The sequence below is a fragment of the Aricia agestis genome, chromosome 16, assembly GCF_905147365.1.
Source record: "Aricia agestis chromosome 16, ilAriAges1.1, whole genome shotgun sequence".
NCBI classification, from domain to species: domain Eukaryota; kingdom Metazoa; phylum Arthropoda; class Insecta; order Lepidoptera; family Lycaenidae; genus Aricia; species Aricia agestis.
In genome coordinates, this window is record NC_056421.1 from 5,639,679 (window position 1) to 5,659,774 (window position 20,096).

Here is a 20,096-nt window from a genome sequence, read left to right on the forward strand (position 1 = left end):
AACAAGGCCATAATATGCATATTTCTCGTTGTGTCATAAAAAATAATTGACAGCAAATGTATTTTAGTATTTGGCTATATTTTTAGATCAAAGACAAACTATACGAGTCAACATCCTGGTTGGCACAAGACAGACTTTTATAAAAGTTTATTCATAATATCCCTTATGCCCGGGCCGCATCTGCGTAGTGCTTCGTGCTTAAAACGATACCATTGGACGATATGCATGTATCGTCCGATGTTATCGTCTCATGGCACGAAGCTTCGTACGATAGAGTATAGACGCATGTGCGGCCGCGGCATCAGAGGACTTAATTACTTTAATACTATAGATTGCCATTTTAGACCTTTGAAAGTTGGTGCTGCCTAGTGTAGTGTAAAATAACGTAGCAAATACGGAAGTATTTCATTTCAGACAATTTGGAAGATGTGACATATCTATAATTTTAAAACGTTCCTATATACATAATAGTATTTACCCTCTTACTAAAAAACAGTTGTACGCAACATATAGTCCGTCAAGAAAGTGAAGAAATTAAAAAGTGGCAACATTGTAGTGTGATCCCTTTTTTCTTTAGATTGATTTGAAAGGGATGACACTACGATGTTACCACTTTTTAATTTTTTCACTTTCTTGACAGACTATATATTCAAAATTTACTATCTTTATCCGTCATGTAAGATGTAATATTTTCAATATGACAGATAGAGACAAGCAAACTTGTACATTGGCCGTGTAAATATTTTCATTAGTAAGTTGGAAAACTTTATAAATTATTAATAATCTACTAATTTGACTTTTTTAGAGCTACCGCTTTCTCTCTCTTGCGAATCCCTCGGCCAACCTGGAGGCCCATCATCGTTGTATTTAGACCCTTGGTCAAATCTGGAACCCTGGTCAAATCTAGACCCTTGCTCGTGTCTGGGCGCTTGGTTATATCTGGATCCTTGATCAAATCTAGACCCCTGAGAGTCAAACCTAGATCCCTGATCAAATCGGGAGCCTTGATCAAATCTAAAGCTTTGGTCAAATCTAGACCCCTGAGAGTCAAACCTGGATCCCTGATCAAATCTGGAGCCTTGATCAAATCGGGATCCTTGATCAAATCGGGAGCCTTGGTCAAATCTGGATCCTTGATCAAATCTGGCGCCTTGGTCAAATCTTGATCCCTGGTCAAATCTGGACCCTTGATCAAATCTAGACCCCTGAGGTTTATACCTTTGATCGGGCTTTCTCCAGCTAGGCCCGGGTTGCCTCTCCTCATACCTGTCATCTTGCCGGGGGTTCTCAAAGTTTCTATAGTCTCTTCTTTCCTGTTTCTGATAATTTTGGTGATTCTGACCTCTGTCTTCGTCACACCTTTCGTCTCTATAGTAGGGTTCGTCGTTTCTGCGCCTCATGTGAGGTTCTTCCCTGTACTTGTATGGGGACGGTTCTTTTGGCGGTGGCCTCGGTTCAGGGCTTTTGCTCTTGGACACGCTCCGATCGCGTTTCTTCTCTGATACTGGCGAGTGTCTGTAATAGCAACATAAATATTATGTTAAGACAGAAAAAAAATATTATTAGATATGATTTTGAAGGTGTTAGATTACCATTAAAATATTATGTACCGTACATGAATTTAAAAATAATGCATTAATAAAACTAGTCGATTACATTTTACCATTTTTCATAGTTGTTGAGACAAAATGAATATAGAAAATGCCGCAGTAAATATTCTTAAACGGGGCGTCGAACTAGACACAAACAAAAGATATACAGAAGCACTTGTTTGTTATCAAGAAGGGCTGCAAATATTAATAATTATTCTACTTTTTTTTCTTACTTTAAAAAGAACAACCTGCCGTATTTTGATGTACACTGTACACCTATAAAACATACGCCAATCAAAAAAGAAGATGTTTACAAACAACAAATACTCTTTGACAAAATGTCGTAAATAACACTACTCCACACTAAAAAGAAATCTGATTTGGTACATATCATTTCATATCGAGGTTGACTACTAATAAATATGTGTGGGCATTTTATTTTGATATCACATCTAGAAACTGAGAAATATGAATTCAAACTTTCTGTAATGTGGACGTAACTTTGCTGGTATTTCGAAAATAAGATTATTTTACAAACAAAACTTACTTTATACTTTAGTTTATTTGATGAACTGAAATGTTAGCAGTTCTAACTTATTTTGTTACATTTTTGGCGAACTTACGCCAAAATCTGGCCATCACGAAAGTCACTCGTACCGAGACATAAGATTGATAAATTTGGTTAATTGGTTGAGTCCGATTAAATTATTTTGCTGCCGTAACACATAAAATTAGGCTTTATGAATATTTTTGTAAAACATTTGAACAAAGATAGTCCTGCATTACAATTTCTCTTGCAAGTTTCCAAAGTTTTGTTAGGCCATTTTCTCTATGGTTAGGTGAAAATCGAAGTCAAAATCGAATCTTATTCGTAGGTAGGGCGTAAGAAAGCTGATCGAAGATTCATCTTTTACATCAACTTACTCTTAATCATACTAAAAAACAAGCAGGGGAAGCTTTTATTGATGTGACAAAGAATTTTCTCGGTGACAACAAATCCGCTGACTTTCGCCAAAAATACAACTGATGTTGGACTGTATCCTTAAAAAGGAATGTTATATCATATATTATGTCATTTACTTACTTCGCATTTAGACTTTTTACCCGAAAATATGGGATCAGTTAGCCATGAACATGGGAACCGCTTTCATGAAGATACGGCTGAATTTTTTTCCAAGATGGGGGCCTGTTATGCTAGCAGATTACTGTTGGAGCCTTATTAGTGAATCTCCAGGATCTTAATACTAGCGTAAAGCCAGCTGCACCAAGAAATCTTCCCCTTTTTAATCAAAACATCAAAAAAACCTAACGGATGAGCTTGATTTTACTAGAAAATCATATGTTTGAATAATTTCATTTATCTCTGAAATGAGATGTGATCCAAAAATTTAATTTACATATTTATATTATACCAATAAGAAGGAATTATAATTACATAGTAAGAACTCAGATAAAAAAAAAGTTGAAAATTTGTTGAGTAGTGTAATATACTTTCTGAGTTATTTCAGTTTGAAAATCTATACTAATATTATAAATGCGAAAGTATCTCTGTCTGTCTGTCTCGATTTCACGCCAAAACTATCGAACCGATTGTAATGAAATTTTGTATACAGATAATCTAAAGCCTGAAAAAGAACATAGGCTACTTTTTTACTGGAAAAAAGGGTTGTAAGGGGGTGAAAATGCGTAAATATGTTCAAATTAAGTTAGTTCTAAAAATTCATAATAGATGGCACCGTGCGTCTCCTACATCGCGCTAACGCTTGCCCAAAAGTCTTTCTATAAGAGGTGGTATTATCTTACATTCAATTTTCGAATTTTTTTCGATTGTTATTTCTTTTTTACGTTATTTAATAAATCAGTACTTTATTTATGCAGTGACATATTACCTTAAACCTATCAATGATAAATAGTTTATGGGTAAAGTTGTGTGATTGGGGGGCTAAATAAGCTTAAAAATTTGGCATAAAATATAAAGTTTTACTAAAAAAATTGAAATATTATGTGCACACTGCACAGCTGTTTTGATTTACGGGGTACCAAGGTTTTTTTTATAAAAGCTTTTAACACCAATTTTGTTGACATCGCGCGCTATAAACTGAAGTCCACGCGGACGAAGTTGCGAGCAACAGCTAGTGTAAAATAAATAACATTTTAGATACAACCTGAAATATTAAAAACTAGCTGTTGCCCGCGACTTCGTCCGCGTGGACTTTAGTTTATAGTTGTTCCCGTACATGGATTAAGTCCTTTACGCGCAAATCAGAAAAGTATATTGTGTGGGACATTTTTCCGGGACAAAAAACATTCCTTATTCCAGATTCAAATCAGTATCTCCAGTCTCCATGCCAAATTTCATCAAAATAGATCGAATAGTTTAGGCAATAATCATAAAAGTTTATTGTGCGGGAACCGTACATTTTCCGGGACAAAATGTATCCTATGTTCTTTTTCGAGACTCAAAGTATCTTTATACCAAATTTCAGCAAAATGGGTCTAACCGTTTACGCGTGATGTCGTGACCACGCGAAATATAACGTTCCGCGCAGTTTCGCCCACGTAAATTAGATATTCCACAGACAAATTAGTTCACAAAAAATAGCCTATGATCCTTCACGTGATCTACTTCTTATCTGTGCCAAATAACAGAAAAATTGCTCCAGTAGTCCGTGAGATAAGCCATTTCGAATAATTTCTCCCGTTTTTTCCACACTTTCCTCTATTTCTTCGCTCCTATTAGTCTTAGCGTGATAAAATATAGCTTATAGCTTTCCTCGATAAATAGGCTATCTGACGCTGATAAAATTGTTCAAATCAGACCAGTAGTTCCTGAGATTAGCGCGTTCAAATAAGCCCTTTCAAATAATTTCCCCCCGTTTTTTCCACACTTTTCTCTATTTCTTCGCTCCTATCCGTATTAGCGTGATAAAATATAGCCTATAGCCTTCCTAGTTGCGAGTTTCTTACGCCGGTTCTTCTCGCCGGGGTAGTTCCCGAACCGGTGGTAGGCATCAGGTAGACATTCTGAAAAAATTTGATTCAAATTTACTCAGAAATATAACATTTTTTATTTATTATTTATTTATTTTACTTCCTTGATAAATGGGCTATCTAACACTGAAAGAATTTTTCAAATTGGACCAGTAGTTCCGGAGATTAGCGCGTTCAAACAAACAAACTCTTCCCAATTATAATATTATAGTATAGAAAGTAATAACATTTACGACATTTTGTCAAAGAGTATTTGTTGTTTGTAATTATTTTCTCTGTCGATCGGCGTATGTTTCATAGGTGTACACCAAAATACAACATTTTAAGTACTTGAAACTTATTAGGTATGCCCGCTCCATACAAAAAAGTTCGAACTCTTTTGTACAATTGGAAAAGGTGTCTACATAGATAACATTTCTAACTAAGCTCTTCGCAAACACAAAATCACTCCTGCGTAATTCTGACTAGAATGAAACCAGCCACTGTCACCATAACCGAGAAGCATCGTTATTTGATACTACTTACTAGAGGACCCGGTAACTTTCGTATCACTTTTCTCCTAATTTAAACCTTCCCTTGGCTTCCACGAACATTTCACGACCAAAATTAGCCAAATCGGTTCAGTCTTATTATAAATAGACTAGCTGTCCCGGCAAACGTTGTTTTTCCATATAAAGCATTTCGCCCATATTATTTTATTGAAGTGACTAAATAAGTATGGCACCATGGCAACGTCCATCGCTATCCCGTCGCACAAACAATGGTCGCCGTCAGTCTCGAGTTGTAATAATTTACTATTATTTACTCAACAAATGCACTTATCAATATAAAAAGTAGATGTTGTGCGATTCTCAACCCTAGCCGATATGCTCGCTAAGATTCACGAAAATCGGTCGAGCCGTTTCAGAGGAGTTTAATTACGCACACCATGACACGAGAATTTTATATATTAGATTACCTGGACGAGGATCCGCTGCGGCTGTCGGAGTCGTCGTCGCTGGATCGTCGGTATTGCTGGTGTCGCATCTCGCGTTGCCTGATACAAATATCAGTATAAGTATTACGCAGTAGACTGTAGAGTAGGGTGTGTCATTTTTTCCAACTTTTGATTTTTTATATGTAATAGTTTTCAAAAGTTGTATTTGTCCGTAAAAATAATAACTGCATTTATTTTTCTGAGTAAGTTTACGTTTTCAGTCACCTCTACGTTTCCGCATTTTTCGTCAAAAGGGATCCAAAGTTTTTCGCTCGCGTATCAACATATTATATGATTGTTGGTTACCTGCGTCGCAGCTTGATGGCCAGTTCCCTCATCTCCTCGTCCCGTCGCGCCTGCCGCCCGCGCTCGCGCTCCAGCCGCGCCGCCTCCGCCCGCTTGTCCGCACGCACTGACAGACGGACACACAGTTACAACATCAAAGTTAAAACTAATAATATAATAACAGAGATCTTTTCCTACTAGTAAATAAGAGTGCCTTCACATTAGGTCGCCAATAATGCGTCAGCAGCGCCTTCTATACGAAAAGAGCAGCGGACAGCCGCGCGACAGGAGGAGACTCTTTTTAGTATAGGAGTCGCGCTGCTGCCGCACTGCATGTGACACAGTGTAAAGGCACCCTAATAATATTCGAATCTCTCTTATTACTTTAGTAATAACAATATTTGAAGCATAAAGACTTGCACATCTACAAAAATATTTTAAATTACAATTATTACAAGTGGTACAATAAAATATTTAAGCACCTAGTTTGCTATTCAATATTTCTGCCTTTGTCTGAGATACAAGTAATAGACACTTAACAGAATGAAATGAGTAAACTGTATAAACTGTGTTGCCATCCTATTATGATAAGTGTCGTTTTCAATCAATCAAAGAACCTTGGTAACAACATTAAAAAATAAAAAATAATATTAGTATAATAAAATTGGTAAAACTTTATAAAACTTAAGTATTGTTATTACTCACATATTTTTAACACACTTAACAATGTGTGGTCAAGTAACAAACCCTAACTTGACCAATATGATGCAAAGTCTAACTTGTCTTACCTTGACAACTTACAATAATAATTGTATCTCTAAAATTTTTTTTCACCACAAACTTGTTCTTCCACCATATGGTTATTTATTTTTCATTTCGAATTTATTTTCCAATTTTTCGTCGTTCATCATTGTAATCTAAAAATAATTTTTAACGATGGACGTGTTTAGATAATTAAAAAACTTACATTGTTTCGCCAACTGAGCCTGCATTTTCTTTTTAAGTCTCTCTTTCATTGTGAGAGTTTCTCTAGACGGACCCTGAAAAATATACAAATGTTAATAACATGTTACATGTTACCATTGAGAGAGTATACTTTTATAAAGTTACCTTTTTCACCAAACATTTTGTTGACAATACATTAACAATATATAATATTCCAACAAAAGATGAAACCATTGCAATGTAACTCAATTATTTCTTAAATAAATGTGTTGAATTTAATATGGACAAGATTCGAGTCTCTAAAAAAGTATATTCTATGAACAGCTAGCTAAATACACGATATTTTATGCTAGTTTAGCCAAATATATAATATTGTTAAATTAGGTTGTATAGAGCATGCAAAGTTAATATTCAAGGATGTATGACACTCCTTCAAGCAAAACTTCTAATCTTAATTACTACAAGATAGTCTTAATTTACTACTAGATGTAGTTTTAAATACTTACGGTCTTACCACAAAAGATTAAACATCTGTTGAACAGTTGTTTTGTGACCATTTTGTACTGAATTTTTCTCTAATCAACTGTTTAACGGGTGTTTAAATCTTTTGTAGTAAGACCGATAAATTCTAAAACTTCATAGAAACTTATATTGTATTTACTTGTTGAGGCAGTGTCATAAAAGTAATCGTCAAAGGTATTTGATTCTAGTGTTTTTACCAATCGTAGGTTTATGTCTTCCGAATAACAAATTGAAAGAAAATCTAACTGGTGCTAAAATGTAAGCGAACAAATGTAAAGTAAATGATTCTTACTGACTTTGGAGCTGGCTCCAGATCGGTAATGACTCTGGTTTGAATGGGATTTAGTGCCCACCGATGACCTGAAATTACATAAAAGAAGATATGAAAAAGGGATTCGACTGACTTGTTTTAATAAGTGTATGTACCATCGTGGAATTTGATTCCTAGGCAGTTGTCAGACCAACGTCATTTGGTCAGATCATGTCAATTCAATGTTATTTGTGATCCGTCGGCAAGGTTTCTCATAACGCGACCAAACAACGTAGGTCTCCCATCTGCCTAGGAATCAACTTCTCTGATAGTACACCCTAAAGTAAATGACTAGCAGCAATTCCGCCATGTTGCACTTTGTGTAAAAAGTAAAAAAAAAAACAAATCACGGAGTCAAAATTGTAAGAGCCCAATTTTTTATTTACTTTTAAAAAGTTGAAACGTCAATATGAAGACCATAAACCAGCTTATAATTATTATACATCAGCAGCTGGTATTAGTAAAATATACTCACTTATTTTTCTCATTGTCGGCAGAGTCGCTAGAATCGGAATCAAGTGACAGTTCACTGGACGATTTGTCCTCTTTACGGCGGCCGTAGTAGCGGGGCAGGGCCGGCTTACTTTGCGTATTGCGTTCACTGCTAAAAAAAGTTAATTTTTAACTTTAAGCCAACAAGAAAAAAAGATCCTCTATTAGGGTAAATGTGAACAGATTGGTAATACAATACATAAATTACATAGCCCTGTGTTGAATTATGTTTGTGCCCACTTAGCTTGATGTGACCACTAACAATAAATAAATCAGCTTACCTGTCATAAGACTTTGATCTGGACCTATGGCGGTTGGAATACCCACTTCCATGGCTGTAAAAATAAGGTTCGCTATTAAAAAGTGTTTTTATTTTTATTTAAAGTTTTTTTGCGACTATTAAAATTCATTGAGAGAGGCCTATGTCCAGCAGTGGACGACTATAGGCTGATATGATGATGATGATGATGATTATCTGACCCTACAAATAATAAAAACTAAGGAATCGTAACTCCCATACTATTACGTTTTAAATTTGGTTCCTTTTAATCTGTCATGTAACGTCAGCCTAGTACCACTTAAGGTCACCTAAATATTGCAAATGTATTGAAATGTGTACCTAAGGTACACTTTTTTGACAAGTATTGTGGAGCATGTTTTTGGACGGAGTTACTTTTCCTTCGTTTTTATTATTCGTAGATCTGACCCAGCAAATATTGTTTTGCCATATAAATTATTTCTAGTATCAATATAAAAAGTAGATAAATAACCTATTTGCAGGCCTAACAAAACACTGTGACACGAGACTTTAACATATTAGATGTCAAAAAAACACATCTACAAACTTTGCGGGGCTTCTAGACCGACGGCTTCCGTATATACGTGACCTCGATCGTGACCGCGACCTCGACCGAGACCTTGACCTCGATCGTGACCGTGACCTCGACCTTCGGTACGGGCTGCGTGACCGTGACCTCGACGACCTGGACCGAGATTTCGACCTCGAGGCAGACCGGGACTTCCTCCAGGAGTTCACGGGTGACCTCGACCGGGAACGGGAACTTGACCTCGACAGTGACCTCGATCGAGACCCTGGCATCCGAGGACCTATTTGAGGTCGACGGGTTTCAGTTGACCTAAAATAAAAAACAGTTTAAGTTTGTAGTATAATCCGCGCGCGATCAGAATGGGATCGGGTCCCTGTGGCAGCTACAACTGTTTTAGCTATTATTTTCTTATTATTATACAAACCAAAAATTTTCATGAAAAAGAATATCTTATACATTAATATGTGAGCAAAAAACTTTGGCGAAAAATGCGGAAACGTAGGGGAATGAAATTTTGCACAGTTATGGTTTATATGGTGAAGGAGTGAATCAAGCTAATTTTTTTTTGAAATTATGCTTTTATCATACATTTTTATAACAAATAAAACATTACATACACTACAATGTGCACACTACCATATTTTTGAATGACAAGCCTATACATACGAATTATACTCTTTTGTTAATGGTTGAAGTGTACTAATATGTATTCTGTGGTTGAAGTCTGTGGTCAAATTAAAAATGGATTATTGTTCGTTTTTAATTAAATCTGAAATTTTCAATACTGTAAACGGGGAGCCAAAAGAAGATAATTAAATTTAACTCTAGTAAATATTATTCGTTCAGTGTTTTTGGGCTTTAAATAGATCCACGAAATGCACACCGTAAAAAAGTAGAACCATTATCAGCTGTCATACTCAGGTTGGCCATATAATTTTCGTTGCCCTACTTATTTATATAGCCATGCTTATGGCAATAACTGGAGCCATATTTGAACAGTCCAATATAGGGGTAATGGGAGTCATCATTCTAAAGGATGGTATTTTGATGGCTTTAATATTATTTATTTATTTTAGAAAACCAACAACTTTTATTTGCAATACAATAAAACCAATATTATATAAAAAAAAGTCAATGACAGGTTTTCACGATTAGAGAAATATGACATAGTAGCAACCTCACAGTATACACACAACATTACTCGAATACAACACTATAATATACTATCAGAGAAGTTGATTCCTATGCAAATCGGGGACCTAAGTAGTTTGGTCGCGTTACGTCAAACCCAGCTGACAGATCACAATTAACATTGAATTGACATATTCGACCAAATAACGTTGGTCTGTCAATTGCATAGGAATCAACTTCCTCGATTGTACATATACCTAATGAAAAATTATATAATGAATCATAACTTACTTTTTAGGTGTCTTTGCGACTTCTGAATACAATAGATTCTTTTTCAAATTTAACTTTAATTTGTCAGCATACAGCGGCCTCGGTGGAAGACCTGAAAGATACGAAAAGGTGTAACATCGTAGATAATATTGTTACGGACTTACGACATATACTGCCATCTAGCGTCAAACCAGCGAAACTTATCGAGGGAACACAGACAACATAAATCCCCTACTCGATACTAGATGACGTTAGGTGGTGGTATAAACGTTGTTTACGCGATTTGGGTACGATCTAGAATGGAACTGTCCGGAACTAGTCTCGGCCCATATAAATAGGAGCAGGTAGACGCGCCAATCAATTCAGTTCAATCAGAGCGATCTTCAAGGCGACTTCGGAGTGAAAACAAGTGATCAATTATAGTCAGTGATCCGGTGAAACCTTGGCTATGATCTAGGACAGTGATAGTGCTTAGTGTTTGGACCTATTTTTGAATACGTCAACGAACGCAACGCTAACATTGTCATTTTTGTTTTTTGGATACGGTCAGGCATGCGTTGCGGGCCTGCCTCACGTTCGCTGTTATAACGCATGCCTTTGACGAACAGAAAAAGGCACAGTGTGGACAAAGCTAATAAGATTAATGTATCCTAAATTACAAGTGTAGTTCTACATGCACAAATCTTATGAAATAAAACACACAATTTGATCTCTTCTACAACTTACACAAAAAAATTATTTTCATAGTTAATATTATGTTTTGCTCTAAGAAACCGTAAATTAAATAAAACAGTAATGGAACATTTTGTTTAGTGTGCAGGTTGAGAATTTCTTATATTATAAGCAGAGCATATAAACAGCATGAGAATATTTAATAATTTATGATAATTTTGAAAAAAAAAAAAGACATGGAATCTTGAAAAGATTGGTTACGACTCACGCCTGTCTAAATTATAAAATTTTTATGTTACTGGTGATGATACCCACTTGGTTTGACTTCATCTTCGGGGCCGAAAGATGTGATGAATGTGGGTGCGGCATCGGGCGTCGGCGAGCGGTCCGGTGAACGTGACGGTGAACGGGACGGCGCGCGCTCGACCGGCGCCGCGTAGCTCGGAGGCGATACCGCGCGAGTCGCTAACTTCTTGTCGCTGCAATGGGGAATATCAAATATTATGTATCAAAATAATATATTCATTCTAAGGCATTGCATAGCTTTTATAATATTTTATTGCGGGCTTTCAGCGCAGCGACCGAATCAAGAAATTCCGTAAGGAAAATAACATAACCCCCCACCCTGACCGGCACGACGTTTAACGTGTGTGTGCGAATAATTATTATAATTGCATAAGTTGATAAAATGATATGATATAAAATGATAAAATGATAGAAAATATGAACGGCAGTCCCTGAGTACTAGGGATTGCAATCCGGAAAACCGGATCCGGAAATTTGCCGTATCCGGCGTCATTTTACGGGTACCGGATCCGGTCCGAATATACCGGATCCGGAGACCGGATCCGATGTTAGCGATTTGTGGCAATAGTTAATAGAATCAGGCGTTACTTTGCGGAAATCCAAAGCTTAAAAAATTGTATATTATTAATATTTTTAGCAAAATTCCCCGAAATAAACATCAACTTGTAAGTAAATGAGTGAGTGTATGCCGTGCTGCGCATGCCTATGCGTACACTCACTCATGTACTTACAAGTTGAGGTTTATTTCGTGGAATATTGCTAAACATAAAAATGTACTTTAATTTGTAGCAAACTGATATGGTTGTTGCATGAATAACTTACGTTAAATGCGTTACCCCTGGATAAGCTTTTTCTCACTTTTTAGGGTTCTGTATTGAATAATGAACAGTTATAGTTTCGGTCTGTCTGTCCGTCTATCTGTCCGCGGTTTTGCTCAGAGACTATGTATAGGACCTACAAAGTAAATTGGCATGAATATACATATTAATGATTCCAACAAAATGGTATATGGTAAATCTTAAAAATATATATTTTTTATGGTACCTCCCATACACATGAAGCAGTGTTGCCAGAGCTGTATGTTCGAAAGTTACTTATTGTCATGCGAAAAGTAACATTTTGAGGGGAAAAGTAACATTTCGTATTACTTATTATATAATATTTTAAATGCCGCGGGGGGGGAGGGGGGGGGGGGGGTTATCCAGAATGCACGAAAACATACTATACATATAGAGATGAAGTGATTTTTTGGATTCCGTTTAATTATTTTATTATTAAAATTATTTATATACCTATTAAAATGAAAATATAATAACATAAGCTCTTATACAAAAAAACACCTTTTATGAGCGAGTCAGACTCGTGGGCGGGGGCGCTGCTGATAAAGGAGAACTGTCAAAAATTTGTTTTTGTATAATGGCAGCGTTAGTTGCTTTTTTCGCCACGTTCATTCAAAGCATTGTCAGCTGTAACGACAAAACTCAATAAAACTAAGTGTGTTTCGTTTTCGCATTTTTGGTTTCAAACATCTTTTTTTTTTTCAATTACCAAAAGTAACATCTGTAGTCATGTCACATGAATGTAACATGCAAGGGTCAAAAGTAACGTAAAATGTTACAAAAGTAACATTCTGGCAACGCTGACATGAAGCGAGGATGATTTTTTTCGCGTCCACCCCACCGTGTGGGGTATTCGTTGGATAGGTTTTAAAAATATTACGAGTATTCTTAGATCATTTTCCGATTTAGGGATCCATTTGTGCAATATGAAGTTTTAAAGTGGAAAAAATCATCCAGTCCAGTGCCCCCCCCCCCCCCCCTTCTACCAGCTAAACGGTTGCTTCTCGAAATGTGAAAAAATCACAGGAGTAGGAAATGTGCTGAATTTAAAAGGAAAATTATCACGGCTAAGAACACTTCAAAGTTATTGAGTAATAGTCGATCATCTAAAAAAATTTATACGACGAAGTATAAAGGAACTTTTCGTTCAAATTTATTTAAACGTGACTAAGATGATGTTGTTAGTAGTGTAAAATACGTCATAAATGTAGATTCATTGACTATACAAAAATTATCAAAAACTAGCGGTACTACGGAACCGCAGCAGCTCTATTAGAAGTTATTTGCTAAGTAAAGCTTTTAAATGATGAGCAAGTAGCAACAAATGGATTTATATCGTTAAATATCAACTCGCCATTGACTACGGCTACGTATGGTGGTGGGGAGGGTGCAATTAACCTGCTCATTCTTCTAGGTTAGGCCGACTAGGTTGCGATAATGCCGTAATGTGCCTGAGCAACCATACGGACATTTAAATATTATTCCATGCTCTACAGTTTTTAAAGAGTGGTTATCTCGTTTTGAAAATATTGCATTAATCAGCTACAAGTGATGCATATATGCCTTGTTTTTTAATTAGAAAGCAAAAATAGGATGATTTTCGGTTTTTAGTTCAATTTCATCAATCCGGCCGGATCCGACCGGATCCGGCCGGATTGACGGTAATCCGGTCAAATCCGGTCGGGATTGAAAATGACGCCGGATTGCAATCCCTACTGACTACCACGCGTTATTTAGGGCCTGTTTCACCACTTTCTGATAAAGTGCTGAATAGGCTATTCACAACTTTTTTGACAGATTCTCCATACTTGATCTGTCAAGTAAATTGGTGGATAGCCTATTCGCCACTTTTCAGGAAGTGGTGAAACAGGCTCTTATAGTTGGGGAGGGGAAGAGGGGATTTCGGTAGTAGCGCAGGCGTGTCAGATTAAGCTTGTATAAGCTTCCGCCATGTGTCTAGTTATCATGGTATAGAAATCAGATGTCTCATGTGGTGGGTTAAAATTTTTTTTTTAAATATTGAAATGTCATCGGATCTGTCAGATTAAGATATTGGATGTTTAGTATACCCCAAATTCAAAGGTTTGGTAAGCCTGTACCCTGTAGGTATATTTTAAAATATAAAAAGTATAGCTTCATATTTTCCTAACTAAGCTTCGCAGATATTTTATTTTGTACTAAACTAAATGATTTAGTTCTTGCTGTATTTAAAGAATGGCTTATTTAAGTCAGTTATAAATATATTTTATATTTATAACTGACTTAAATAAGCCATTCTTTAAATATATTTTCTCTTTTAAAACTTTAAAATGGCTGCAGTTTCTGAACCCACCGCTAAAATAAAAAACGCTCTTATTATTTTTTAATCAGTTTTACCTAATGTACAACACCTAGTAAGTCTCCATGACGCTCGAGTGACTACAAAAAAAGCACCCTCCTCTCCTCACTATTACGGCCATTCTCAATATTTGATCTATCTCTGGTTTTGCCCTACTAGAGATAGGAATAGCTCACATTAGACATTAGAGACATATATTTTATGTCAATTCAATGTTAGCTGCGATCGGTTGTATGTCAAACCAGAGATAGATTGAATATTGGGAATGGCTGTTAGTGTCTATAACGCAAGTTAGACTTTGTGTGCAGTACGGACGATATGACGTCACATTAAACATTGTGAGTTTTGACCTCTCTTTCTGACTGCTTTAAAAAAAATAGAAAAGGTATTGGTTCTGTGTGTGATTGCTGATTAAGCACTGAAAGTAATACTGGCACCGACATGAATGCAACTGTATGAAAATAAAAAATCTATACAGCTCGACTTTTGTAATAACGAGTAGCATTCTTGAGCTAAACAGCCTCATATTGGAATTCTCATTCAATAAGCACTTACCGATGCGCGCGTCTTTCCCTCCTGCTCTTTCGACCAGAAAACATTGCCTTCTCCTTTTCTTCCCGCATCAGCTGTTTTTGGTGTTCTGCATCATCCGCATCTCCCGTCAGAAACGAGAACAAGTCACATCCGGCCATTCCAAACTGTGGTCCGACAGCATTTAGCTCGTGTGCCTGTACTCCGCATATAAAATTAGTAAAAAAAAATATTATTGCCAAATAAAGCAAATATTATAAAATCAACATTCACAGTTCAAACGTGTGCTTAAGGGAGATCGCGCGGCCATGCAGATTATATGCACGCCGCAGACTCGATCACAGAAAAAGTGTGCCGTCTGCCTTACACAAACAAACAATATGACAAACAAAATAATCATCAATAGGGGAAGTTATTTATCAGTTTAATTATTGTAAGCACATAATGAATGTTATTGAACTTATTGATGTTTACTATAACTAGAGTTCGCCCAATGGTCGAAATTCGACCTTAGTTTCAATGACATTAGGACTACTACCTACATTTAAAAAAAAAATATTGACTATCATATTTTTTTCAATTCTTGTCTCTGGGACTCAGCTGATCTCAGACTGGCCGTGTAAGCATTGTCTAATAGTATCTAAGATTCAATAAAAAAAAACTATAATCCATTTTCAATTTGTCACCTTGTTGTCAACAGACTTCAACCATAAATAAAAGAGTATAATTCGTATGTATAGGCTTGTCACTCAAAAATCTGTCATTTTCCTAGTGTGTGTGTTGTAGTGTGTGTAATATTTTATTTGTTAAAAAAATGTATGATAAAAGCATAATTTCAAAATAATATTAGCTCGATGCACTCCTTCACCATATAAACTATAACTGTGCAAAATTTCATTCACCTACGTTTCCCCATTTTTTGTCAAAAGGGATACAAAGTTTTTGGCTCACGTATTAATATATAGATAGATAATACGAATGCTCTGAGTGTGACTTATGGTCACTGTATAGTCGAGCGGTAATTTAGCCGATTAGTAAAAGTTAAATCTAATTATAAAGAATCTACAGTCAAGTACAGAAACCTTGTTCATATAGAACCTACAATAATTTACCATATTATCAAGAAGTTGGACCAGATAATAAAAATAAAACTGTTAGTGGTGTTGTGGGGGCGCTGAGAACGTCATTGGCTTTAAAATGTCATACAGCTAGCATAAAGACGGCTTACTTTATAAATCATTATTTACTTTAAAATATACAGTATATCATTTATGTGTCTTTAATCTTTATACATATTTATGTTCGGGTTCTGCACATTTTTTATGAAATAAGGGGGCAAACGGGTCATCAGATGGAAAGCAACTTCCGCCGCCCATGGACACTCGCTGCATCAGAAGAGCTACAGGTACGTTTCCGGCCTTTTAAGAGGGAATAGGGTAATAGGGGAGGGTAGGGGTGGCAAGGAAAGGGAATAGGGGAATGGGAAGGGTAGGGAAGGGAATAGGGTAGGGGATTGGGCCTCCGGTAAACTCACTCACTCAGTTTTTTCTGTGAGAACGTGGTATTTCTCCGGTCGAGCCGGCCCATCCATGCCGAAGCATGGCTCTCCCACGTCCACATTATACATTCCATCGCCAAAACTCTCAAGACCCCGACTCAATTGTAATTCACGGTGAATCGTAGACTGTAGTTAGCACACCTGGCTGCGTGTAATATTACATTAGCCACGCGTACCGTGGCCGAATCGTTAACGATTTGTTGACGAATGATCGATAACCTGATATAGATTTGTCATATTATTATAGGGAAAGTAGAGATGACTAGTGTGTGTGTTGTAGTGTGTGTAATGTTTTATTTGTTAAAAAAATGTATGATAAAAGCATTATTTCAAAATAATATTAGGTCGATGCACTCCTTCACCATATAAACTATAACTGTGCAAAATTTCATTCACCTACGTTTCCCCATTTTTCGTCAAAAGGGATACAAAGTTTTTGGCTCAGGTATTAATATATAGATAACTAAAGCTTAAAAAACAATAATTTGTTACTTACAAAACCCATTAGCACATAACATTGAATATGTAGGACTTTTAATTATTGGAGAAGTGTAATTTGCCTAGACTTAAATTACAAGTTACAGAAAGGTTTTTATTTTTCTTGTTTTAGCAAATAAATTATTTATTATAATATTAAATATAAAATATAAAACCTTTTAAATTTATTTAGGACTTTATGTAACAAGTAAAATATCAAAAAATATAATAACCTGTTGAGCTTCCATCTTGTTGACATCAATACTTAGGTCCACATCAATAATCTCCAAATCGGAATCATCATCAGAGTCCTTCGCTTCAACTTTTTTAGGTTCAGATCCTGTAACGTAATACTGAATGCCATAAAGTTACCCCAAAAAATCAAAGTACTTTTTCCATTACCCAGTCTTCGTCACAGCTTGCATAAGGAAAGATAAAATCTACCGGTAATACTGGAAGGCTGAGCCGTTGGATCATTATAATTGTATCCTATGGCAACACCGGTGCCCTTCTTTTCACTCAACTTCTCTTTTTGCATTTCCTTCTCTTCTATGGTGACACCAAACTGCTCTTCTATGGCCAATTGTTGAAGGAACTTGTCTTCACCTAAAAATAATGAGTTTCATTAGCAAATTTTCTTTATTGCTTTCAATTGGTAGTATACATAACGTGACCATACATCCTGTGTTGGACGAGACAGTCTGTCCCGGTGCCCCCGCGAGGCCAAAATTGTCCCGCTTTTGCAAACAGGACAAGTGATAATTTAAAAGTGTTTTTATATTCAAAATGCTTGTGAAATGCTTAGAAGTAACGCACTCCCATACAAAATAAACATGATTTATCTGCCATATTTTGCTAGATATCAATAATGGCAATAGATAGGCACTTGAAATATTCACAAAACACTCAATTGTCTTTATACTTTAATAATTAATTAATAACAAAATGAAAATTTATAATAATTAATATTAATTAATTAAGGCTAATTAATTAATTAATAAAAAAACACAAATTTTGCCCAATTATTTTTGTTTTATAATGATACGGAACCTTCGCGCGTGAGTCCTACTCACACTTGGCCGACTTTTTTATTTTTTGTATAATTCTGCATATATCCTGCTCTGACAAAAAAATAAATGGTCACGTTAAGTAAGTATACAATATTATATATGTCGTAGGATGATTTGATAAATCGAATTATCGCGAAACTTCTAGGGACTTCGCGAAAACACGGATAATTAGACAATGGTGATTACATTTTTCAACCTTACTGACAAAAGGTAGTGTTTTCGCGAAAACGCGGGTCGCCTTAGTAAGATTGCGAAACGAATCGTTAGGTATTATCGAAAAAAATCACTGATTGGTCGGTTTAAGCACCCCACAACAACATCTTCTCTGATTGGTTGAAGACTTGACGTTTTAAATGTGTTTTGTTTGTGGCTGTTTTTGTAAGCGAGCTAGAAGTTTTTGATATATTATAATGTGTTTAAAATTACAGTGGGACTTGAAAAATAGTGCGGAGAGTTATCTAAAAGTGTGTCTGTAAATACAAAATTACTGATACAAGTGAAATTAGTGCTGAAAGTTCAACAGAGCTAGAAACTTGGTTATGGTTGAGATGAGAAAAAGGTTAAGTAAAAAGTAAAGTTCCTATGAAGAGGCATTGTCGTTTCTTACCCTTTATAATTCTATGGTATAATACCTCAAAGATAGGAAAAGATAGTAACCAATCAGAATAAGAGTTGGTCAGTCAGCAAAAAATCAAGCCAATCAGCGTTAAGAATGTGCAAAGTTACTAAGGCAACTTGCATTTTCCCAAAAAACCTAACTTTTTTTAGAAAAATTGAAAAATATAAACAGCATTATCTAATTATCCGTGTTTTCGCGAAATCTCTAGAATTTTCGCGATATGTATCATGTATATGTCGTAGGATTATTTGATAAATCGAATTTATCAAATAATCTTACGACATATACATGATACATAGTTTCAAGAAAAAAAAACTATAGATTTTACTCACTTATCCCCAGAAAGACATTTTGAGCAAGTATTCTGTATCTTTCGTAATTGCATTGTCTTTCTTCTGTGTTTAACTCTTCTGGTGGTATATCAGGGGCCTTGACCTCGGGTATGTAGTCCAAATGAGCTCGAACATCAAAACGATCAATCATATTGTTTTGATCTCCTTGCCATGGCATCCTGTAATAATAAATGTGTTATTAAAAACTGTTTCTACTTTCAATATGATAGTTTTGAAAGAAAAATTAGGTTGCAACAATTGAAACAATTGATGTCTTTGCATGTTTATGGAGTTTTGAACTAACGTTTGGACTATTCTACTTTTATAAGTCCTATTATTTTCAAAATGCTCACATTATAGCCGGACCTTCACCCGCCGCAGCAACGGCTGGATCTAGATGAATTTTACATTGTCTGCCATGCAATTGGAGAAATTGTGTCGGCTCCGCTTTCTGTAAAATTTATGATAGTATAGTGTTATCATACAAACTTTGTGATACGTTGTAAATATTACTGAACATTAAATTGTCATGATTATTACTTAGTTGAAGTATTTACTTACGATTTTTTCATAAAAATCTTTTCTGCGTTCTGCGCGTCGACGATAGTCAACTATCATTCCGCGAATTAATCGCTCTTGCTTTCTAGCTTCGTGCCACATCTTTGAGAGTAGGATTATAACATTAAATTAAACTCCTGCATACAGTATACACTGACTACATAAACATCAAAATTTTTATTCACAAAAATCCATAAAAATTAGCACTTGAAACATTGAAGATTCGACGCCATTGTTGTCAATTGTCATTTGTCAAAAACTTTTTTTTTTCATATAATGGCACTTCGGCTATAACCATAGCCAGTGTCGAGTATAATATTATGGCGGGAAAACAATATTCTTTAATGCAATTTTTTATATATTATCGTCAGGTCAGTCAGGTCCAAAGTCTAGTCAAAGTCTAAGTATAAAGTCAATACAGTCAAGAAGTCAAGTCGGTCGATTCAGTAAAGTGG

General features: G+C 35.7%; 1 protein-coding gene across 6 annotated transcripts; it reads right to left on the reverse strand.

Moving 5' to 3' along the window:
• Positions 1-605: 605 nt before the first annotated feature.
• LOC121734746 (CLK4-associating serine/arginine rich protein) lies at positions 606-19,869 on the reverse strand. Of its 6 annotated transcripts, none has more exons than XM_042125353.1 (17): positions 19,645-19,869; positions 19,437-19,534; positions 19,084-19,262; positions 17,507-17,668; positions 17,296-17,402; positions 15,052-15,224; positions 11,329-11,492; positions 10,363-10,453; positions 9,049-9,249; positions 8,959-9,018; positions 8,395-8,448; positions 8,097-8,225; positions 7,608-7,671; positions 6,812-6,884; positions 5,866-5,971; positions 5,542-5,619; positions 606-1,515 (listed from the first exon to the last, which is right to left on the reverse strand). In XM_042125353.1, exons 1-17 carry the CDS (start codon positions 19,741-19,743, stop codon positions 777-779), a joined length of 2,577 nt encoding a protein of 858 aa, XP_041981287.1. In that variant the 5' UTR covers positions 19,744-19,869; the 3' UTR covers positions 606-776. The 6 variants fall into 6 exon arrangements, with proteins under 6 accessions (XP_041981287.1, XP_041981290.1, XP_041981288.1 ...); XM_042125356.1 differs by having other exon boundaries at positions 606-978; positions 1,054-1,515; positions 8,959-9,249; XM_042125354.1 differs by having other exon boundaries at positions 606-1,014; positions 1,054-1,515; positions 8,959-9,249.
• Positions 19,870-20,096: the final 227 nt, after the last annotated feature.